The sequence below is a fragment of the Diplotaxodon limnothrissa genome, linkage group LG18 (genome assembly GCF_057381915.1).
Source record: "Diplotaxodon limnothrissa isolate DT_005_m linkage group LG18, D_limnothrissa_male_GT1.1, whole genome shotgun sequence".
Taxonomy (NCBI): Eukaryota; Metazoa; Chordata; class Actinopteri; order Cichliformes; family Cichlidae; genus Diplotaxodon; species Diplotaxodon limnothrissa.
The window spans coordinates 17,443,013-17,461,560 of NC_140613.1; the positions used below are offsets into that span (position 1 = coordinate 17,443,013).

Consider the following 18,548-nt stretch of genomic DNA (forward strand, 5'->3'; position numbering starts at 1 on the left):
TGTAGAAAGAAAAGGAATATGATAAAGTCCGGAGTCTCAAAGAGCCCTCAGCCGTCAAACAGGCTTACTGCGGGCTGGGAGGCTCATTTTCCTCTGCTGGAATGCGCTCTGTGGCTATTCGGAGTTTGCTTGGACCCAGGGGCTCCTTTCGCTCCTTTCTGTCACTGCTGGTAATAAAATAAAATCTTGCTCGTATCCTGAAAAAAAAGGGAAAAGCTGCTGCTGCTATTTCTCCTATGCCTCCAAAACACTTCCTCTAGTCCAGGCTACCGCTGCAGCCGCCACAAGTCCTGGCATGGGATAGTCCTCCTACCGCTCCGCCGTGGGTGTCTGCCTTCTTCCCTCCCCTTTCAACCTACCTCCCCTCGCTTTGGCCTCCTCCCTCTGCCCCCTTCCATTTGTTTGTTCTCACCCTCACTACTCATACACAGACTTTAACTTCCTGCCATCCCACACCCACATAATCACCTTTCATATGGCTGCTGTACAAGTAAATACATATTCATGACATAATGAAATATATAATTGTAAGAAATTATAACCTATCGTTTAAAACCTTTAATATATAAGTAAGTTTAAATTAGGCAACAACTTTTTAATGTTTCATAAAGGTACATTTTATTTCCTCAGTAGTTCACAGGTGTATTACGAATATTCAAACCGTTAGTTTTTTTTTTTAGAATAGTCACTTTATTACATTAACATAGACAGAGTTCAAATTACACATATGAGGATCTCCAGTGATCCAAATCAACCTCCTTCAGAAGGTAAATCATGGATCTTTCATGATATCTTATGCAATGTTTTTATTTATTTATGTAGTTTATTAACAGATATTTCAAGCTACCATCAATCAACTGAAGAGTGAAACTTCACTCTCAATCTGTGTAAGATCAAGGGTAATATAGTGAGTTGCATTTAAACAGGGATCCCAGAACAACTTTAGCATTACAATCAGAGTCATCCTTATAAACAATGCTGTCTAGCTATCTTCTCCTCATACACGCAACAGCTAATTTAAATGAACCAGGACAAAAAGGCATGTAAAATTCTGTAACAACTTTATTTTGATAGCGGGCAACAGCATTTTAGTAGCAACAATTTTCTACAGTTACAATGTAAAATATGTTGTATTGCAATGTAAAACATATATTGCTAAGCCTCAGGATTTCCAATTAACAACAACAACAAATGTTCTTTCAATAATGCATGAATTAACCTGTCATGTTCACACAACACAACAAAAGCGAAATTTATTCAGAGGTCACGTTAAAGATGAAATCAACAGGCATTTATTATATATTGTTATAAAAAGTCATCATGTAGTAAAATGAACTGAAATAAGGTTATATCTACTAAAAATCTATTGTGATAAAGGTGTAAATAGCACTCAGCATCTAATATTGAAACTTATCATTACAACCTGCAAACAAAAAAGGTCTAAAAAAAAATAAAAAACCAAACAAAAACAAAACACCTCCCCAATCTTTTAAGTACAATACTTCTTTTTTGTTTTGTTTTTTTTTTAAAATGGTTATAAAAAAAAAAAAGCAAACAAGCAAACTGCAAAAGACATGCTACTCTTATGTGATTAATTATTATCATTCTGTGGAGTGAATTAAAAGTGTGTGTTAGAACTATAAATGGTACTGCTGCTGGATGTAAAGGTCATAGTAGAGGTGTAATCCACACTGCCTCTACGTGATCCACTCCTCGAGCCGGTACGAGACCCAGCCCTTGAGCCAGAGCGAGATCCTGGGTTAGAGACATTGTAAGGGCTGCTGATTCCCTTGGTAGACACAGATGAGGCTTGCAGCATCTTCATGCCATTGCTTTCCTCCACCATGCAGCTGTCCATGGCTTCTTTGTAGGATATTTTCAGTTTAGTCTTGGGACAGGTCAGGTTCTTCTGGTGGTTCCGAGTGTCTTGAAGCTTCCGGGCCCCCTGACCATCTAGCCATTTTCTGCGGATAGCCTCTTCAATACTGACGCGACGTCCAGTGCCAGGTTCAATCAGGCCCCCTGTCAGGTACTGAAACTCCAAAAATCTCTGGCCAGCCTCATAAGGCAGCCATGTCTCCTTGACTGCTTCTGCCGCAGACATCCTTCTTTTAGTCTTCACATCCTCAAAGCCAACATAAGCTTTCTGGGCAGGTTTCAGTTTACTGGCCATGCTTTCATCAATGATGCTCTGATGGACAGCATCTTGCAGTGACAGTCTCTCACCAGTAGCAGGGTTGATGATACCACCTGTGCATGCCTGGGCCTCCTGCAACCTCTGTGCTGTAAGAGTGTCAACTATGCCTCTTCTAAGCGCTTCACTAACAGTTATTTTCTCCAAGGTCTCTGTGTCAAATATAGCCCCCACAGGGCTGTGGTCATCAAACATCTCAGGGGGAGAGACTGTAATAGATATACTGTTGAAGCGTTTACGGACAGTAGGAGAAGATGGTGTTGTGTGGGTGGGGCTGCTGCAGGTGATCATGTCATCAACATTGCTGGCTGCAATGGTCATTTCAAGGCTGCTGCTTCTGCTGGCAATTTCGTCAGCAAATTGGGTCAAGGTCATTGTTCCAGCACGATACTTATCCAAAGTGCTCTGGTTAATGACACCACGCTCTAGGCAGTCTTGAATATCATGTTGGATTCCAGTTTTTCTATCTACTATAACCAAGCGTGCAGAGCCATCTGACCCTGTTATAGTTATTTCCTCCCACTCACACTCCTGCTCTGACAAGTCCAGGAAAGTATCGTAGTCAATCAGCTCACGGTGGTAGGCCTCTCTCACTGACATTTCAAGCCCAGTGTCTGGATCAACGATTACAACCCGCCTCTTGCGTAGGACATTTGTGCGGCTTTCCTGCGTCTTCTGGGGCTTTCTCTTGTCTCTTAGTGGCAGCAGTAATAGACCTGTTTTTTCATCTTTGATGCACCTTTCCTTCAGCTGAAGATATGTCAGATTTTCCTTGGTATTAGGATCAAAGAATCCTTTTGTGTCATCCCCTTCATAAGATAAGATTTCATTCATCTCCTCATCAAAGTATCCTCTCTTATAGGCAACAGCAACATCAATACGATGGCTCTCTTTGGGGTCAATAATCCCACCACTGGCAATCTGAGCCTCGAGCAGTCGGATTCCATGACCCTTCTCAATAAGATCTTTCTCAATAGCTTGGAAGAGGGATATAGTTTTTCCTGTGTTTGGGTCTCTGTATCCTATTACTGCCTTCTCTGCAGACAACAGCTTGTTCTTAAACTCCTTCCCTATCAGACCCCTCTTGCTGGCGTCTTCCACTGTCAAGAAAACATTGTTGACTGGATCAACTATGAAGCCAGAAGCAGCCTGGGCCTCAAGAAGCTCCAACGTGGTGCCTCTCATAAGCAGACCCTCCTTCATTGCCTGATAAAAAGGTAGGATTCTGTCATTGGCTTCATCATAGATCCCGGCAATACAGGTAGAGCCATGGAGATAGGTCTTTAGCTTGTCTTCAATATCTCTGCTAGTGAGTTTGCCCTGACTGAGCTTCTGCAAGTCAGTTTCATCCAGAAGTTCAGATTCGATGAGTTCCGAGACAGAGACTTCACCACGGAGACCTTTCACTGTCAAGGGTTTTTCTGGACCAGAGATCAGAAGCAAGCCAGAAACAGGTTCCACTGTACACTTCATCCGAAGGTCATTGTAAGTTGTCTTCTGTCCAGTTGTTGGATCCAGATAGCAGGTTGGTTTTTTAGTCAGAGCCCTGTAGAGGTCCTCGTCAATAAGATTGCGGTCCAAGGCCAGATCTTTTGGTAGGAAGACACCCAAAACAGGATCCAGTATACCCCCAACAGACTCTTGAGCCTGGAGCAAGCGGATGGTTGTCTCTTTGTCTATGTGGCCTTGTTTGCAAGCCTGACCCACAGATAACACTTTGCCAGAGTATGGATCTTTGAAACCTGTGCTAGCAGCTTCAGCTTTCAACAAGGTATCTCTGTCTTCCGTGTCTACAATCCCTCTTGAACAGGCGGTATCCACAGGCATCTTCTCATTAAATGCAGGATCCACTATGTAGCCTGTTGCTGCCTGAGCTTCCAGAAGCTTAAGGGCACTCTCTGGGCTGAGCATATTCTTGTTTTTGGCTTCAGTGAACGGGATTTTCCTTTGAGAAGTAGATGTCATACCAGCAATGATGCCACTGCCCTTAAGGTTAACCTGGATGTCTGCAGCTACCTCGCTCACTGTCCGTCTTCCCTTTAGGAGTTCATCTAGAGTAGCTTTACTAATGATACCACAGTCGCAAAGCTGATGGGCTGTAACTTTGCGGCGCACGCTGTCAAACAGAAGCTTTGAAGGATCAATGGTTTGGACCTTCTCATCTGTCTGGGTCTGCATATTCAGAGTGTTGGGCCTCTGCTGCAGTCTGCGTATTTCTCTTTCCAGGGACTCCTTCTTGAGAGCCAGCTCTTTTGCCTCTTTCTCTGAGCTCAACAGACGGCTCTTGTACCTTTCTTCAATACTCGTTAGCTCCCTCATGAGCCTCTCGATCTCGCTCTTGAGGGAAAGCCTCTCTCGATCGGCTCTATCTCTGTCTGACTCGCACTGCCTAATCTGAGAACTTTTCAGCTCATACTGGCTCTTTATAGTGCTTAGCTCCTTGAAAATTGAATTTTTCTCTTCCTGCAGCTGTTGTTTGTTTCGACGCTCGGACTCTAGTGTGACTTTGATGCGATTGAGCTCCTCTTCTAACCGCAGCTGACGAGTCTTGTCCTGCTCCAACAGTTTAATCCTGGACAGAAAACTATCCTTCTCCAGCAGCAGCTCACTGTATTTGCTTTGGGATTCTTGCACCACAAGCGAAGTCTGTGAAGAGATAAAAAAGTATATTGTCATGTATGCAAGACATTTTCCCACATATAGAATACAAACAATTTAGATTAAATTACATGTCCTTCATTTGTTAGACCTGTCTGAACTAACGTACATATTTGTGCATACCAGCATGTTAGTGTTAAACTGTTTAATGGTAAGAATGAAGTTCATAAGTGCCATAAGTGAATGGGTAAATGAAATGCATAGCTATTTTGTAAGTAAGTAAAAACATGCAAAAATGCTAAGCTAAAAGAGGCAAATCACAAATTATAGACGGCTACTCTGATATCAGGCTCACTTTTATTGCATGTATACCAAGTCATGCAAGGAGCGCTTATTATCATTAGATGTGATGATTGGTAATGATCCGTCAGTACAATCAAAAATACCTCAATTGACTGCTTTTGGAATTTGTTTATTTCCGATTTAAGCTTTTCTCTCTCGTTGGTTAGGTCATTGATGAGACCCTGGAGCTCTGACGTCCTCTTGATGCTACTCTGGAGTTGGACATGCAAGGCTGAAATCTGAGTAGCACTTTCTCCATCAATAGCATCTTTGCTGAGCTTCATCTCATCTTTCTCTTGTCTAACGGTTCTCAGCTCCTCCTCCAATTTCAGTCTCTCCTTTGTGAGGTTCTGTGTCAGAGTCTTTAGCTTCTCAATCTCTGTGGTATACTCATTAAGTTGGCGGCTCTTCTCCTCAATAGTCTTATAAAGGCTTTCATTACGCAGGTTTAGTTCTTGAATACGGGTCAATTCCTGCTGGAGCTTCTGTTTCTGTATCTTCAGCTCAGCTGTTACACTTGCCAGTTCCTCCTTTGTAGCTTTGTGATCCCTCAGACTCTTATCCAGAGCCTCCTGAAGAGCCTTGAGATCCTGCTCATACTTTCTCCCAGAGGTGGAAGCCTCTATCTGAATTGATTTTAGCGAGCTAATTGTGGTGGTATGCTCTCTGCAAGTATGTGTCATCCTCTCCAACTCAGCCTCCATTCGCTTTCTACGAGTGAACTCCTCCTGAGTTACCTGCTTCTGCTTTGCCAGCTCAGCTTCTTTCCCATCCAGAGAGCTTTGAAGTTCCCTGACACGGCTCTGCAGCCTGGCATAATTCTGCTCAGCCTTAGTTTTCTCACTGGCCTGCTTTTCCAGCTCCACTCGAGTGATACGGATCTCCTGCTCAGACACTTTTAGTTTGTTAATTGTCTCCTGATATGAAGTGTTCTTTGTCTTCAGCTCTGCCTCAGCTTGTTTCAGGTGATTTATTTCCAACTCCAGAGCTCTCCGCTTCTTCCCTTCTTCCTCCAGGTTAAATGTTAGGACGCTGATTTCCCGGGACTTTTCCTGATTGTTTCTGGTGGATTCCTTCAACTTGAGCTCATTCTCTTCTCTCTGCTGCTTGAGTGTTATCAGCTGCACCTCCAGCTCACTGCGCACCCTAGTCTCTTGTGCCACTGAGGCCCTCTGCTGGTTGACCTCCTGTTCTGCCCTGCTTTTCTGCTCCTCTGTAATAGCAATCGCCTGCCTCAGTCTCCTCAGCTCCTCCTCTACATCTCTCTTCTCAGCAGCGAGTCTTTCAAGTTGCAGCCTCAGCTCTGTTGCGTCTTCTTCTTTCTGCTGTGAGGCTTTCAGGATTGTGGTCTTGGTAACGTGGATCTCTGTCTCGTATGTCTGCTTAAGTTGATTAATCTCCTGGGTGCACTGTGTTCTTACCTTTGACATTTCAGATTCAGCATTTCGTCGACGTGCTGCCTCCTCCTCCAGCTGCATCTTCATCCTCTCAACTTCACGTTCCTTGTCTTTCACTGCCTTTTCTAAGTCAATCTTAGTCCAGCTGAGTTCTTCCAGTTCTTTCTGTCTGCGGCGAACAGCCCCTTCATACTCCTCTTGTTGGCTGTTGTAGCGCTCCTCTGCCAGCCTCCTTTTCCGTTTTTCTTCATCAAGTTGGTATTTAATACGCGTCAGCTCATCATTAAGCTCATGAAGCTTGCTCTGTGTGCTGTCCAGGCTCTCCTTGGCAGCATTAACCTGTATTACTGAGGTTCTCTTCACTTCCTCAGTACAAATGACTTGATCTTGTAACTGACTAAGCTCCATCTTATACTGGGCCATAGCATCCTCCAGAGACTTGTTTTTCTGGTTACGATCATTGAGGTCCTCCTTCAGACGCCTCAGTTCCTCCTCAAGCATCTCAATCTTGGTGTTCCTTATCTGAGGAAAGAAAGGGCGAAAACAGAAAGCACATCAGTTACATCCTGTCATACTCTCACATAAACCTCTTTTTAAATTTATCATTCATTCTTTTCTAATATTAGAATTTATTATTAAAATATCATTAATTAACAGAAATACTAGTTTTTAAACAACAATATGCAAATTCAGTAACCACCTTCAGCTCTTCCATGTTCTTCAGCAACTCCCCTAAGAACTTGTAGTAGTCACTAGAGCGGGTAAGTAGCTCTATATAATGAGTCTGTAGGTCACCTGCCTGATGAGACAAAATGAACAGATGATGAGTAATTTGGTAATGATTACATGTTTAAAGGACACAAAGAAATAAGGGAGTAACTTTAATTATATTATATAAACCTATAAAGAAAGTATCCACTGTTCAATTCAACAAACAAATGGCAATTAACCAATAACTCCAAAAATATACAACGGCTAACTTGTTTTCCAAATGTACAATACTAACAATGGCAATGCTCACAATAAACATAAAGTTAGAATATTAATAAATATGCATATGAAAAGGTGATTAGAGCAAAGTGTTTGAAGGCCAACGTCCATACCTCTTGTCTGACAGCAGAAGCAGGGGACTGCAGCATAGTTCTCTTGATGGGAACATTAAGAAGAGTTTCCAGGCCTGAACTGTAAGAAGCCAGCTGCAGCTCATAGTCCTGAAAACATACAACGCAACATAAACTTTCATTTTGCTGTCTAGTCTAGCACACTTTTAGATGTATAACTGCATTTTAAATTCAACTACCGACCTTTATAGAGGCTGCACATGTGTCTGCATTTTTCTGTACATCCTCTACTTTCTCTTTCTTTCCTTTGATTTCACTGTGAAGTGCCTATACATTAAAACAAAACAAAACAAACAGAGTTGTTGCTGAATAATACAAAATCCATGAAACACATAGCAGTAAATAGTAGATATTTCCAAGTCAAAATCAGACCAGGCCAGTTCAAAACAATACAAAACAATAAACATGATGTAAACAGAGAAAGACATACCTTCTGCTGATTAAGGTGGTCCATTAGGGTCTGGATGTCACTGATCTTAATGGTCTGAAGGGTGTCCTGGCGCTTCCTGGCATTGTCTATCCACTGTTCCAGGGAAGTGCTGCCCTGCTGATAATGCTTTAACTGATTCCCCTGCTTCTCCAGGTCCCACACTCTGAAGGAAAAGGAAGTGGAAGGAATGAAAGAATATTTTTAGTGTTGTTACCAGCAATGATGAATGGGCAACACAGAAAAATAAGTATTGGACCAATATGAACATGGACGAATAATTCTACCATACCTGCTATCTATCTGTGATTGGATGCGGCGCCAGCGGTCAGTCAACTGACGCACCAAGACTGAGTATTTGGATAAATCTATGTCGCATTTGTGGAAGGAGTCAGAAATTTGACCATTCAAGTGCACTGCTGTAGAAAGCTCAGACTCCATAGATGTCAGCAGGTCTCTTTTCTGTTCCAAATCACTCTTCATTTGCTACAATACAGAATAACAGACGCAAAAAAAGAATACTTAGAACCATTTATCTAAACCACATTACATTTTTAAAACTGGTGCTGCACACTTGGACAATGTATGTCATGATTTTGATATATTAAAAAAAAACCAAAAAAAAAAAAAACTTAACTTGAGACAAAAGCAGACATTGGCATCTGGTTATTTCATACACACAAAAAAGGTATCAAAAGACTAAACTCTTAATAGTGTTGAGTCAAAGTAAAATCTCAGGTTTTTATCACCAAAATGAACTGGTTATTATTTGATCACTGCTAGTAAAAAGGAGCCAAGCAAAATGATTGTAGATTTCGATCCCTACATGCAAAAAAGCAGCTGCAATGTCAAAACACTCCTATAAAAATTTTAAGTGTGCCATTTAAAATGTGTCATAAAGAAATGGCAGCAACTCGTCATGCAGAAAAATGACCAGAATTATAACATTGTTATAACACATTTTATAGCCTGATGAGCCATTTAATACTGGCTCTGAATTATAACCTTCAGAGCAACTTGCTTTCAAAGAAAGCTGAAAAGCTTATTAATAATACACTATTTTTACATCATTCAAGCCATATTAGTAGCCTATATTACTCTACCACAGACATACTGATACTGGAATATAGGCTGATATTATTTATTTACTCATGTATTTTTTGTTCTTGCCCGCCTAGATGATACAATTCTAAGATACAGATGGGAGCTCAGAGAAGGATTACATTCCAGCAAAGCAAGAGACAACACTTGTGAAAATATAAAATGTGCATCAAACCTTTAGTGTGAGGCGCTGGTTTTCCAGCTCCCGAGGATCCAGAGAGCTGGTCTCCTTCTCGGTCAGTCGGGCCTCGTGAACTTTAATGATATCCTCGACCTGGATAAGGCTCTGAAGCAAGGCCTTAAGTGCTGATAGTCTGTTGCAAAAATGTAGTCAAGACATTAAAAAATAATGTTAAGGATATTGAACTTGTGAGAACAACTACAACTTCTGTTCCTACACTTTATCACTTTTTTTTTTTTTTTTTTTTTTTAAAACAGCATTTACTCAATCATGACAGAATGGATATAACGTACCTCTGAAGGTAGGTTGACTGGAGGTCCTGCAGGCCTGCAAGTTTTTGACTGATTACATCTAATTCAGCGCGAAGGAACTTGGCTTGCTCCGAGTCCGCAGGAATCCCTTCCAGCTGCTTTGTAATCATCTCTCGGAGGCGCAAGTACTCATCGTAAATTGAGTCCAGGTCTTGGTTCATAGTCTAGAAATTAATATTATCTGATATTCAGTTAAATCAAATCTTGAAATTTCTTTTTTTTTCCCTTTCAAAATGAGGGTTTCATGATGCTATCATTGCTAATAGACTGCAAATTATCTTATGTAATACAATGTGAGTATTATCTATATTTTGTATATTTTATTTATACTTTATAAGAATAAATTACCTGGAGCTTCTGAATATGCACTGAGCACTCATACACACTGTTATCCCCCAGAGGAATGTGGAGATGACTGGTAAGACCGGATTCAGCCAACTCCAGCCTGCGTCGAAGCTCATGCAGACTAGTGAGCAGTGTGAGACTTAAGGAGGAGCTCGGTGGTGCAGTCTGGTTATTGGGTTTTGGGGTAGAGATTTTGGTCACCTTGACCTTTTCCACTTTTTGGGATTCTGTCTCTTTCTCCCCTTTATTGAATGACAAAGATGAATTTATTGACATAAAAGCACTATTTTCTTAAAAAATCAACTTCAAAGAATTGTGCTGGTTTGCCCTTATACAACATTCATGGGTGAAGCATACACCCTGGTCTTTGGTTTTGGATTTTTGTTTTACACTTTTAACAATGGCTCATAATGACTAATACAACTGCTAAACTCCAGAATATAAACTGATTACAAAATACTGATTAAGATTAATATAAATGAATAAAAGTAATTTTTATTCATAGTTAAATCTGCTGCTCAAAGCCAGCTTTGCTAGCATGGTAAAGCAGGCAATTGTAACGAGAAGAAAAAGGTCATAACAATCCAAAGTAACAAACCGTTACACTCGTAGGAATAGGGCAAAGAGAATTTAAACTCACTGTACGCAGGCAGCTGGATGACCAGTGTATCATAGTGGGCCTGGGCCTTGTCAAAGTTGCCCTGCATTAATTTCTTTTCTTCTTCCCCAAACATTTCAGAACCTTGACTGGTACGCATGAACTCCTGGTAATGAGTCTCCAGTCCTTTGATGACGTTGCGGTACTCCTCAGGACGCATCTTTGACAGCTGCAGGACAATTGAGAAGGGTTAGACACAGCACCAGGCATGATGAAACAATGGAAACAGGAGCAAACAGAAACTTTGCTTATTATGAATGCAACATTTCATTTTAATGTTTTTTGTGATCTTACCATGGTGATGGTGAGAGAGTTGATGTAATCGATGTCTTTCAGGCAATACTGCCAGGAAATGAGACTCTTGATGTTGATGAAGAGTTGATTCCAGATGCTCATGATGGCTTCATAATACTGCTCATTTCTGGGGAACGGCACAAGCAAACAGTCACTTTTTAAAAGAAACTGCAAATGTAGAAAGAATTATGACAAAGTCACCACAAGGAAGAACTGGATAAAGCAAAACTGCAGAAAAAAATGCCCCACAATGCATCCAGTACTGTATATGAAGCAAAGCATCACATTCTATAGAACAGAAGAATAAGATGAGCTTCAGCAGGCTAAATCAATACGTGACTGAATGTTTCTTACTTGGTGGCGATTCCGATGCTGAGAGGGTTTGGCGGGGGGATGAGCAGGCACACCGAGGGAATCATCATGTCGAGACCTCCTGGCCCCGTCACAAGCCACTTGCTGCGCTGTGAGTTGTCCTTCAGGATGCCCTCATTTCCTTTCATAATACCTTTCTGAAACACGCAGATCATACTGAATTATACCTGCAAGATTTAACTCTTCTATTCTATTCATATGTGCGTGGGTGTAAAAATGCATCTTACCTGGTCTTGTTTAAAGTCACATAAGGCCTGGACCATGATCGGGCCGCTGCTCTTTTCCTCGGGGTTGCGAGGCTTCAGCCTGACAATAGACTTGGACTTGCTGACCAGACTTTGGACCTGCCTCTTATTCTCCATGATGCGTGCTTTCTCTGTCTGTGTGAGAGCAAATTGAAGTTCTTAACTGAGCTATAAAAGTTAGATACTTTCATGTAGTCTTTAAAAAACTGGCCTTAATGATTTCCATGTCACTTAAGAGGAAAAGTTTGAGTTTAGCATGTACAGGAATAACATTTAGGTTTTTCCCGTGGTATTGTAACCAAGCACTACAAAAATATACCTCCAGGTTTTTCAGGAGTTCGGTGAGTTTGTCCAGGGGTGTGTTCTTGTCACAAGTGAATTTGCTTCGAATTGTCTCGTGCTGCTTCTGTAGCTTCATATAGGTCTCATTGGCCTCCTTGAAAAACTGAGGAATAAAGGTTTGTTATTGGTTACATAAAAACATACAAGGCTATATACTTTTTTTTAATCAAACCAGAGGTAGATATGAGCTTTTACTTGGCTGTAGGCAGAATTCTCTTTCAAATGAACATGGATGCATTTAGTGATCTGCAGAAGCCAGCTCCACTGGGTCTGTAAGGTGTCCATGTAGGCCTGTGAGCACAAATGGACATCTCAGCACAAAACTGCAGAATAATGCGCTGTTTGAAATTAAAATGAAAAAGAAACCAGAACACCTTACATCAATCTTATCAGAGGCAGGATGGCTGTTGGCCAGAAGGCTGTCTGATTTCACCTTCAGCTTGTTTAAATCTTTCTCCTTCACCTCCAGGTCTCTCATCAGCCTCTGTCACAAACCGAAACAAAACAGAAAGTAAGGACTCCATAATGCCCAGAGAACCAAAACACACAAGACATAAGGAAAAAAGAAAAGGCGATTCTCACAGAGTAGCTCTCTTGCTTCTTAGGGATGTAATAGTCAATGTTCTTGTCTCCCCAGTCAAAGATTAGTTCTTCCTCCTCTCTCTCGTTCACCCAAATGATGGCCTGGGAGATCTCCTCGATGATGTTCTGAAGCTCACGCAGCTGATTCAGACGGCTGTGGGACATTTTCTGAAACAAAGCAAATTTCAAATTGTAATAATGATAATGATGTGAAAACTAAAGACTCCAACAAACTAAAACATGTTTCTAAGAGGTTATTTATTTATTTAGGTTTTATTAGTATTGTTATTATTGGTTTTTTTTTTACCATCATGCTTTCCCATTCTTGGTCCAGTAGGGAGAGGTGGTACTTTTCACCATTTGCACTCTAAAGAAAGAGATGTTTAATTTAGCTCCGTTTTGAAAATGCCCACAAAAATACTTAATGCACAGTGGGCATAGAAAGCAAGGGGTAACTTACAATACAATAATATCACATTACGCTACAAATGCAACACTTAATAACAAAACATTAAGTAACTCAAGACGGATGCATTATGGTATTCATTTAGTCATCTATTTTTCTGTTATTCAGTTAACTGTCAGATTGGCTCCCTCCCCTGAGTTTCTTCTTCTGCACCATTAATGCACCCCTAATGCAAAGAATGGCATGGCATTTTTATGTTTTAAAGAATAACCTTTGAGCTAAAACATAAGCTTTATGAGAAACTTCATAGCGTGGGTCAGGCAGAGGACAAAAACTTACCAGTTCATCTCTGGCACGTTCCACTTCTGAGCTCCTTTGAATGGAGCTGTGGAAGCTGTTGTGACTTAGGATTTGCTTTTCTATGGCAGCGGAGTCATCTCCCCATGGAGCGGTCTCAACCATGCGCTATAAGATGAAGAATAACAGTTTATCTAACATGCTAAACTACACACTGAACTGGAAAATAGAGTGTTATGTGGAATACCCAAATGCTTGGCCCTATGAAGGTTTATTAAGTATTAAAATGAATGAAATAATACGGTAAAATTCATGTCTTGACTTATTTACCTACCCTACCCTGTAGGTCCTCTAGGTGTCAGTATAAAATCATTAAGTGCATTGTTAAGCAACTATTCCAACTATTCCCCCCCTGTTGAAAGCACTTAGCTTTGATAGGAGCTCTGCCAGCAAACCAACTCAAGTCAGTCTCTGTTCTTTACTTGAATGTTTTTTTTCTCTCTCTCTCTCTCTCTCTCTCTCGCCTCTCTCTTAAGGCTTTCGTTCTTTTGCCACTCCCTTTTTCTTTTATGAAAACTTAACTGACGCTACAGACAAAGGGTCTGACATTAACCAGCATGGTTTAAAGTCTAACAGGAAAAGGTCAACAAAGGCATGTACTGGAATGTCAGCACATTAGCTGAAAGCCTAACTAGCAGCACAAGGCCACATTAGGTGATCTGTCTCTAGCTTTGTAGCCATTTAAGAAAAGCAATGCATAGACTGATAGAGAAAATATGTTTTGACAGCAGGTAAATGAATTATGACACACAGAAGGGTGAGGCTGGACAAGCTGAATGAATAATAGGGTGTGTTTCTAGTGAGGTGAGAGGTCTGGGGAGGCCATTTTCCCACGAGCATGTTAAGAGATAGGCTAAACTGCCCTGTCCAATAGCAACTGACTCAGTGAAGGGTGTCATATATCACACTCCCTTACTTTTTGCAGCCACAGCTTTTTCACCCTCTCTTTTCCTGCTCTATTTATTTCTACCTCTCTCTTTCTCTCTCTCCCTGTCTATCATTGGCACTCTCTTCCCTGCTTTGTTTCAATCCTCCTACACCCCTCTCGGCTTCTTTCACTCACGGATCAGGTTTTGGCAGGTTTTGTCCAGATGGTTTCAGTTACGAGTGGTCAGAAAGCCTGATAGAAAAAGAGCACAACCTTGCCTTCCTCCTTTTGCATAAAAAATGATGCACACTAGTGCACCCACGTAGGCATGCATACACAAAGAGTTACAATTATTCAGCCAGAACAAACAGCTCAACTCGCACGATGACCCTAAAAGCGTCAGACGTGGATTCTGATGCTAGTAAGAAGGAATTGGTGTGCAAAAACTGTAATTGTGACAACTGATTTCTAAAGTTTTTGCATTTTTTAAAGTGGCACAAAGATCCCTGAAAGGAAGGCAGGGTTACTCTGCAGAGATCACGAGTCTATCCCATGGCTGAGTTTAACCATGCAGCATATATTTGTTGTGTTTATTGTCTCTGAACATGCGGGGCTCACCTTTTGTTGGGAAATCCAGCCCATAGCATCATTAAACAACTTCCCCCCCTCAAAGCTTCCACTGCCTCTATTTCGTCTTATAGTCACACTGCCCACAAGCTGCTGAGCAATAGTGCCATGCATGTGCTGGAACTGTTCGATGCTGCAGAGTTTTACAAAAGAAAGAAAGAAATACTTTGAATCTTTTAAAATAAACACTAATACACAAGCTGATTATAAGTGCATGTAATCTCTAAACCCACATACATATACAAAAGTGTATTCAGGATTACTCATACTGCTACACAGTAATGAATTAATGCATGCAAATGCAAACCAACACAGTACACAGACTCACTCACACGAGTGTACACCTGCACTTTGCAAAGACAAACATACTGCATCCTGTTTTACCTTCTGAAAATACCATTTGGTATACGCAATTGATTCATGGTTTGGCTACAGTTCCTCAGCTGCTCGATGGATTCTTCAGCAAGAAGTAAAAACCTCTCAGCATCCTTCATGGAACCCCCCTATAAAATCACATAAAACACACACTGACATCTTACATGCTGCAAAATTGTGTTAAACTACTGTCACACCTAAATTAAGAAGACTTTTTTTTTAGTATTCTATATGATATTTTCCCCAAAACAAAGGTTAAAAAACACAAGTCAAATCTGTTGGGTTCCGCGTAATATGCCAAAAATACTTACAGTCCGGAGAATCATGTTGGCTCTTTCCAGCTGTTCATGACACTGTTGTTGCAAGAATGCGGCTTTTTGCTGAATAGCATTTGCACTGCACATGGGGGGAAAGGATTATTATTCAGAAAACAATGAAGCAGTATTTATTTCTTTATGTACACAGAGAAAATTTGTTTAACATGATTGTAAACGACTCGCGTAACAACATAAGCAGAAGAGGTAAAAATGAAGAAAATGAATGCTAGGTTCTGGGGATTTTTAATGCTTTGAGTACACAAAGTTTCAAAGACAGATGCTGTGAATTGCTTTTCACGGAAACTGAAGTGAACAGACGCAGATCTAACTTTCTTGAAATAAAAAGGACTTAAAAATGACTAGTCTGCATTTTATTCCCGTCCACAGTAGTTATGGAGAAAAAAGAGCGATTAGTGCAAAAGGGAAAAACAGACGCTGTAATCTTTCAACTCCACCACATCCACCGCAAAGTATTTTTCTTTTTATTCCACCACATTATTGGAAGCGAAATAGCTCGACAGTTTTTGGTGCTGACATACGTATTCCTGGGGGAAATGAGAAAATGACGACCCAGGTAAGGAGATCGAGGCTGTGTGACTGACGAAAGACTAGTTTTAACCACTAATGCAGGCCAACGTCAACTGTGCAGTTTCCATTTTATGTGTGCTTGTTCTAATCAAAGGTGGGCTTCCAGTGATCCCCCCCCCCCCCCCCCCCAGTTATCTGCTTGATTACATGTTCAATTATATAATTTAAGAACTACTTCATCAAAATAAATAAATGCTCCCAACTTGCCAGTAATCAGCTGACAAAACCTTGCACACTATATAAACTAGTTTCGCTTTCTCCCAGGTAATTCCATTCTTTTCTTTTTTTTAATGCGTCACCCAAGACCCCGGCTACTTTTCTCCGTCGTATATGCGTATGCATTTCACACTTTACAATTACAAATACACCGGCAATTTTCCCACCACTCTCAAAAGCAACAGGTGATTTCAGGGCACTTACCTGATAGCACCGCCGCCTCCACCCATGCTAACTTGCATGTTCTGCCCTCCGACACCTCCGCCGTGCACGGAGTGCCTGGAGAAGGTGTAGGTGACTCCGCCGTCCCCTGCTTGGTATTCCCCTTGGAAGCCGTTTCCACCGAACACGTCGTTTCTGTAATTCGACAACTCCGGTCGTGAAGTACTTCTGCTCATGCCGCTCATGGGCAGTTTTGACTGGGATCCGTACAGACTCATTGTTTATGAGTTTGTTTTGGGTAGCTCTCTATATTTAAAATTTTAAAATAATAACTTTTTCGTTGTCTTTTTTCTCTGCTTTTCGGACAGCGGACAGACCTTGCGCCTCTCCCCGCCCCGTCTCCTGTTGCGCAGATAATGGTGTGTTGAGAATAGACGGAAGCTGGCTGCTTTTGGACTAAAGAAACCACACCTTGGTGTGTTTACGAAACACAAGCGAACACAGTCCTGTGTGGGAAGATAAGTGCTGGGCATGTCCTTTCACTCTGCAGAAAGTGCGTATTTTATGTTGTAATACCACTTGATAGAATTATAAAGTACAGTAGAGGTCCAACTTTACGCAGTAGAGCTGGGGAGGCGGGGGGACTAACCTGACTCCAATAATCACATAGGCTTACATTATATATTTTGCTATTCCGTTTATCCTGTGTGGAGTCGCTCCATACAATTCACATTTTCCATGAATTTAATTCTTGAAATGTTTTTGTGTGTGCTTGTGAAGCCTCCCTGTTACTTTATTGATCTTGAGGGTTAACTGTAACTATTTTTCTTCCCACAATTAATAGCTCCTTGTGTCCTCCTGTTTGCTCCTTGCCTCCCTTTATACAGACCAAAAATAAATTTAAATGAAAGCCTGGCAAGTACTGACAGTAATTAAGACGCAATGCAATCAGCTCACTGAATCCCCAGAGGAGTGCATGGAGGTTGTGGTTACATGAAGCATTTATCATCTTGAGTTCAACATTCTTGAGGTCAGAATGAAATTCATGTGAGTTCTTAGTTTTCCAGAAGTGCTGAAGAAGACACTTGTGCCTGAGCTCTGAAGAGTGAAAGGGTGTGAGAAAGACAAAGAGGCATAGTAGGGAGGGGTAGACACCTACAGTGTCTGTGTTTTAAAAAAGATGTTGGTGCAGATTTGTAGGTGCAATCACTTCTTGGAATGTGATTGTATCTTATTTTGCTGATAGGTGATAAAAGTAAATATAGATAGATCTGACGAGGACAAAATATCCCGTAAAGTGTGTGCAATTATCTTTTTCAGCAGAAAGTGACAATAGTTCACTTTGCTGATTGAGTGTGCCCTCTGGTGTTTTAACCTATAGCCAACGGACACATACTTACTCCCCGACCTTCCCCTCAGACATGCGATAACAGGGAGGAGGAGATAGTTGGGGGAGGGAGGCATGGACGCCGGTGACTTTAAGGAGCCAACGCCCTAAACTGGAATTTTCATACCATTTTCAGTCACTTAGTTTCCCACGTCAAACTTTTTGATTGCGCTTGACAAACTTGGCATAGCTTGCCTATGCAAAATATTTTCAGCAGTAGTGCAAATGTTTCACCGAGATATGGTTTCATTTATAAACGCAAAGCAACACAAAATGAATATGTGATAATAAATGTTTCTCGAAAGTCCAGAGTCCCACTCTGGAAAGACACACCCTATATCGAAGCTCAGGTGGGTTGTGTGTGTGTGTGTGTGTGTGTGTGTGTGATACATGATACCCAAACAAAAGACACTGCAAGACTGAACTTGTAGAGTTTGTCTAAAACCAGTCTAGTAACAGCTTTTGTTTTAAAAGCAATAAAGTGAAAACTGGGATGGTGGACTTTCTGTACTCTGTCATTAGATATTCTGACATTTTACCCTGCAGGATAATTCCTCTGGAATCTTTTTGTTGCATCAGATAAGTCAAGGTGTTGCAACTGCTGCAGACATGGTTCATTAAGTCAGATTTGGTAATACTCATCTGTCATCGTGCAGTGGAGAAGCCACCCTTTATTCTTTCCGTCTGCATGATTCATTCAGATATACATGGAAGAGACGCTGGTGAAAGTAAGCA

At 41.2% G+C, this 18,548-nt stretch overlaps 1 protein-coding gene across 2 annotated transcripts; it reads right to left on the minus strand.

Moving 5' to 3' along the window:
* Window positions 1-1,077: 1,077 nt before the first annotated feature.
* dspa (desmoplakin a) lies at window positions 1,078-18,548 on the minus strand. Of its 2 annotated transcripts, none has more exons than XM_085379041.1 (24): window positions 16,469-18,548; window positions 15,455-15,539; window positions 15,153-15,271; window positions 14,760-14,901; window positions 13,256-13,381; window positions 12,818-12,877; window positions 12,511-12,678; window positions 12,308-12,412; window positions 12,124-12,219; window positions 11,906-12,031; window positions 11,569-11,721; window positions 11,324-11,478; window positions 10,970-11,096; window positions 10,658-10,844; window positions 10,021-10,259; window positions 9,655-9,836; window positions 9,356-9,494; window positions 8,372-8,565; window positions 8,083-8,245; window positions 7,836-7,919; window positions 7,635-7,742; window positions 7,232-7,330; window positions 6,556-7,053; window positions 1,078-4,840 (listed from the first exon to the last, which is right to left on the minus strand). In XM_085379041.1, the coding sequence occupies exons 1-24, from the start codon at window positions 16,702-16,704 to the stop codon at window positions 1,619-1,621; spliced, it is 6,813 nt and encodes a 2,270-aa protein (XP_085235167.1). In that variant the 5' UTR covers window positions 16,705-18,548; the 3' UTR covers window positions 1,078-1,618. The 2 variants fall into 2 exon arrangements, with proteins under 2 accessions (XP_085235167.1, XP_085235166.1); XM_085379040.1 differs by having other exon boundaries at window positions 5,239-7,053.

What these genes read in the sequence shown, in the direction of transcription:
- dspa (XM_085379040.1), bottom strand. Translation starts at nt 16,704, where the DNA reads ATGAGTCTGTACGGATCCCAGTCAAAACTGCCCATGAGCGGCATGAGC. An exon ending in CTGCCTCTGATAAGATTGAT is followed by an intron (nt 12,220 to 12,307) that starts GTAAGGTGTTCT and finishes TTGTGCTCACAG; the next exon opens with GCCTACATGGACACCTTACA. An exon ending in TGCATATTCAGAAGCTCCAG is followed by an intron (nt 9,837 to 10,020) that starts GTAATTTATTCT and finishes ATTAATTTCTAG; the next exon opens with ACTATGAACCAAGACCTGGA.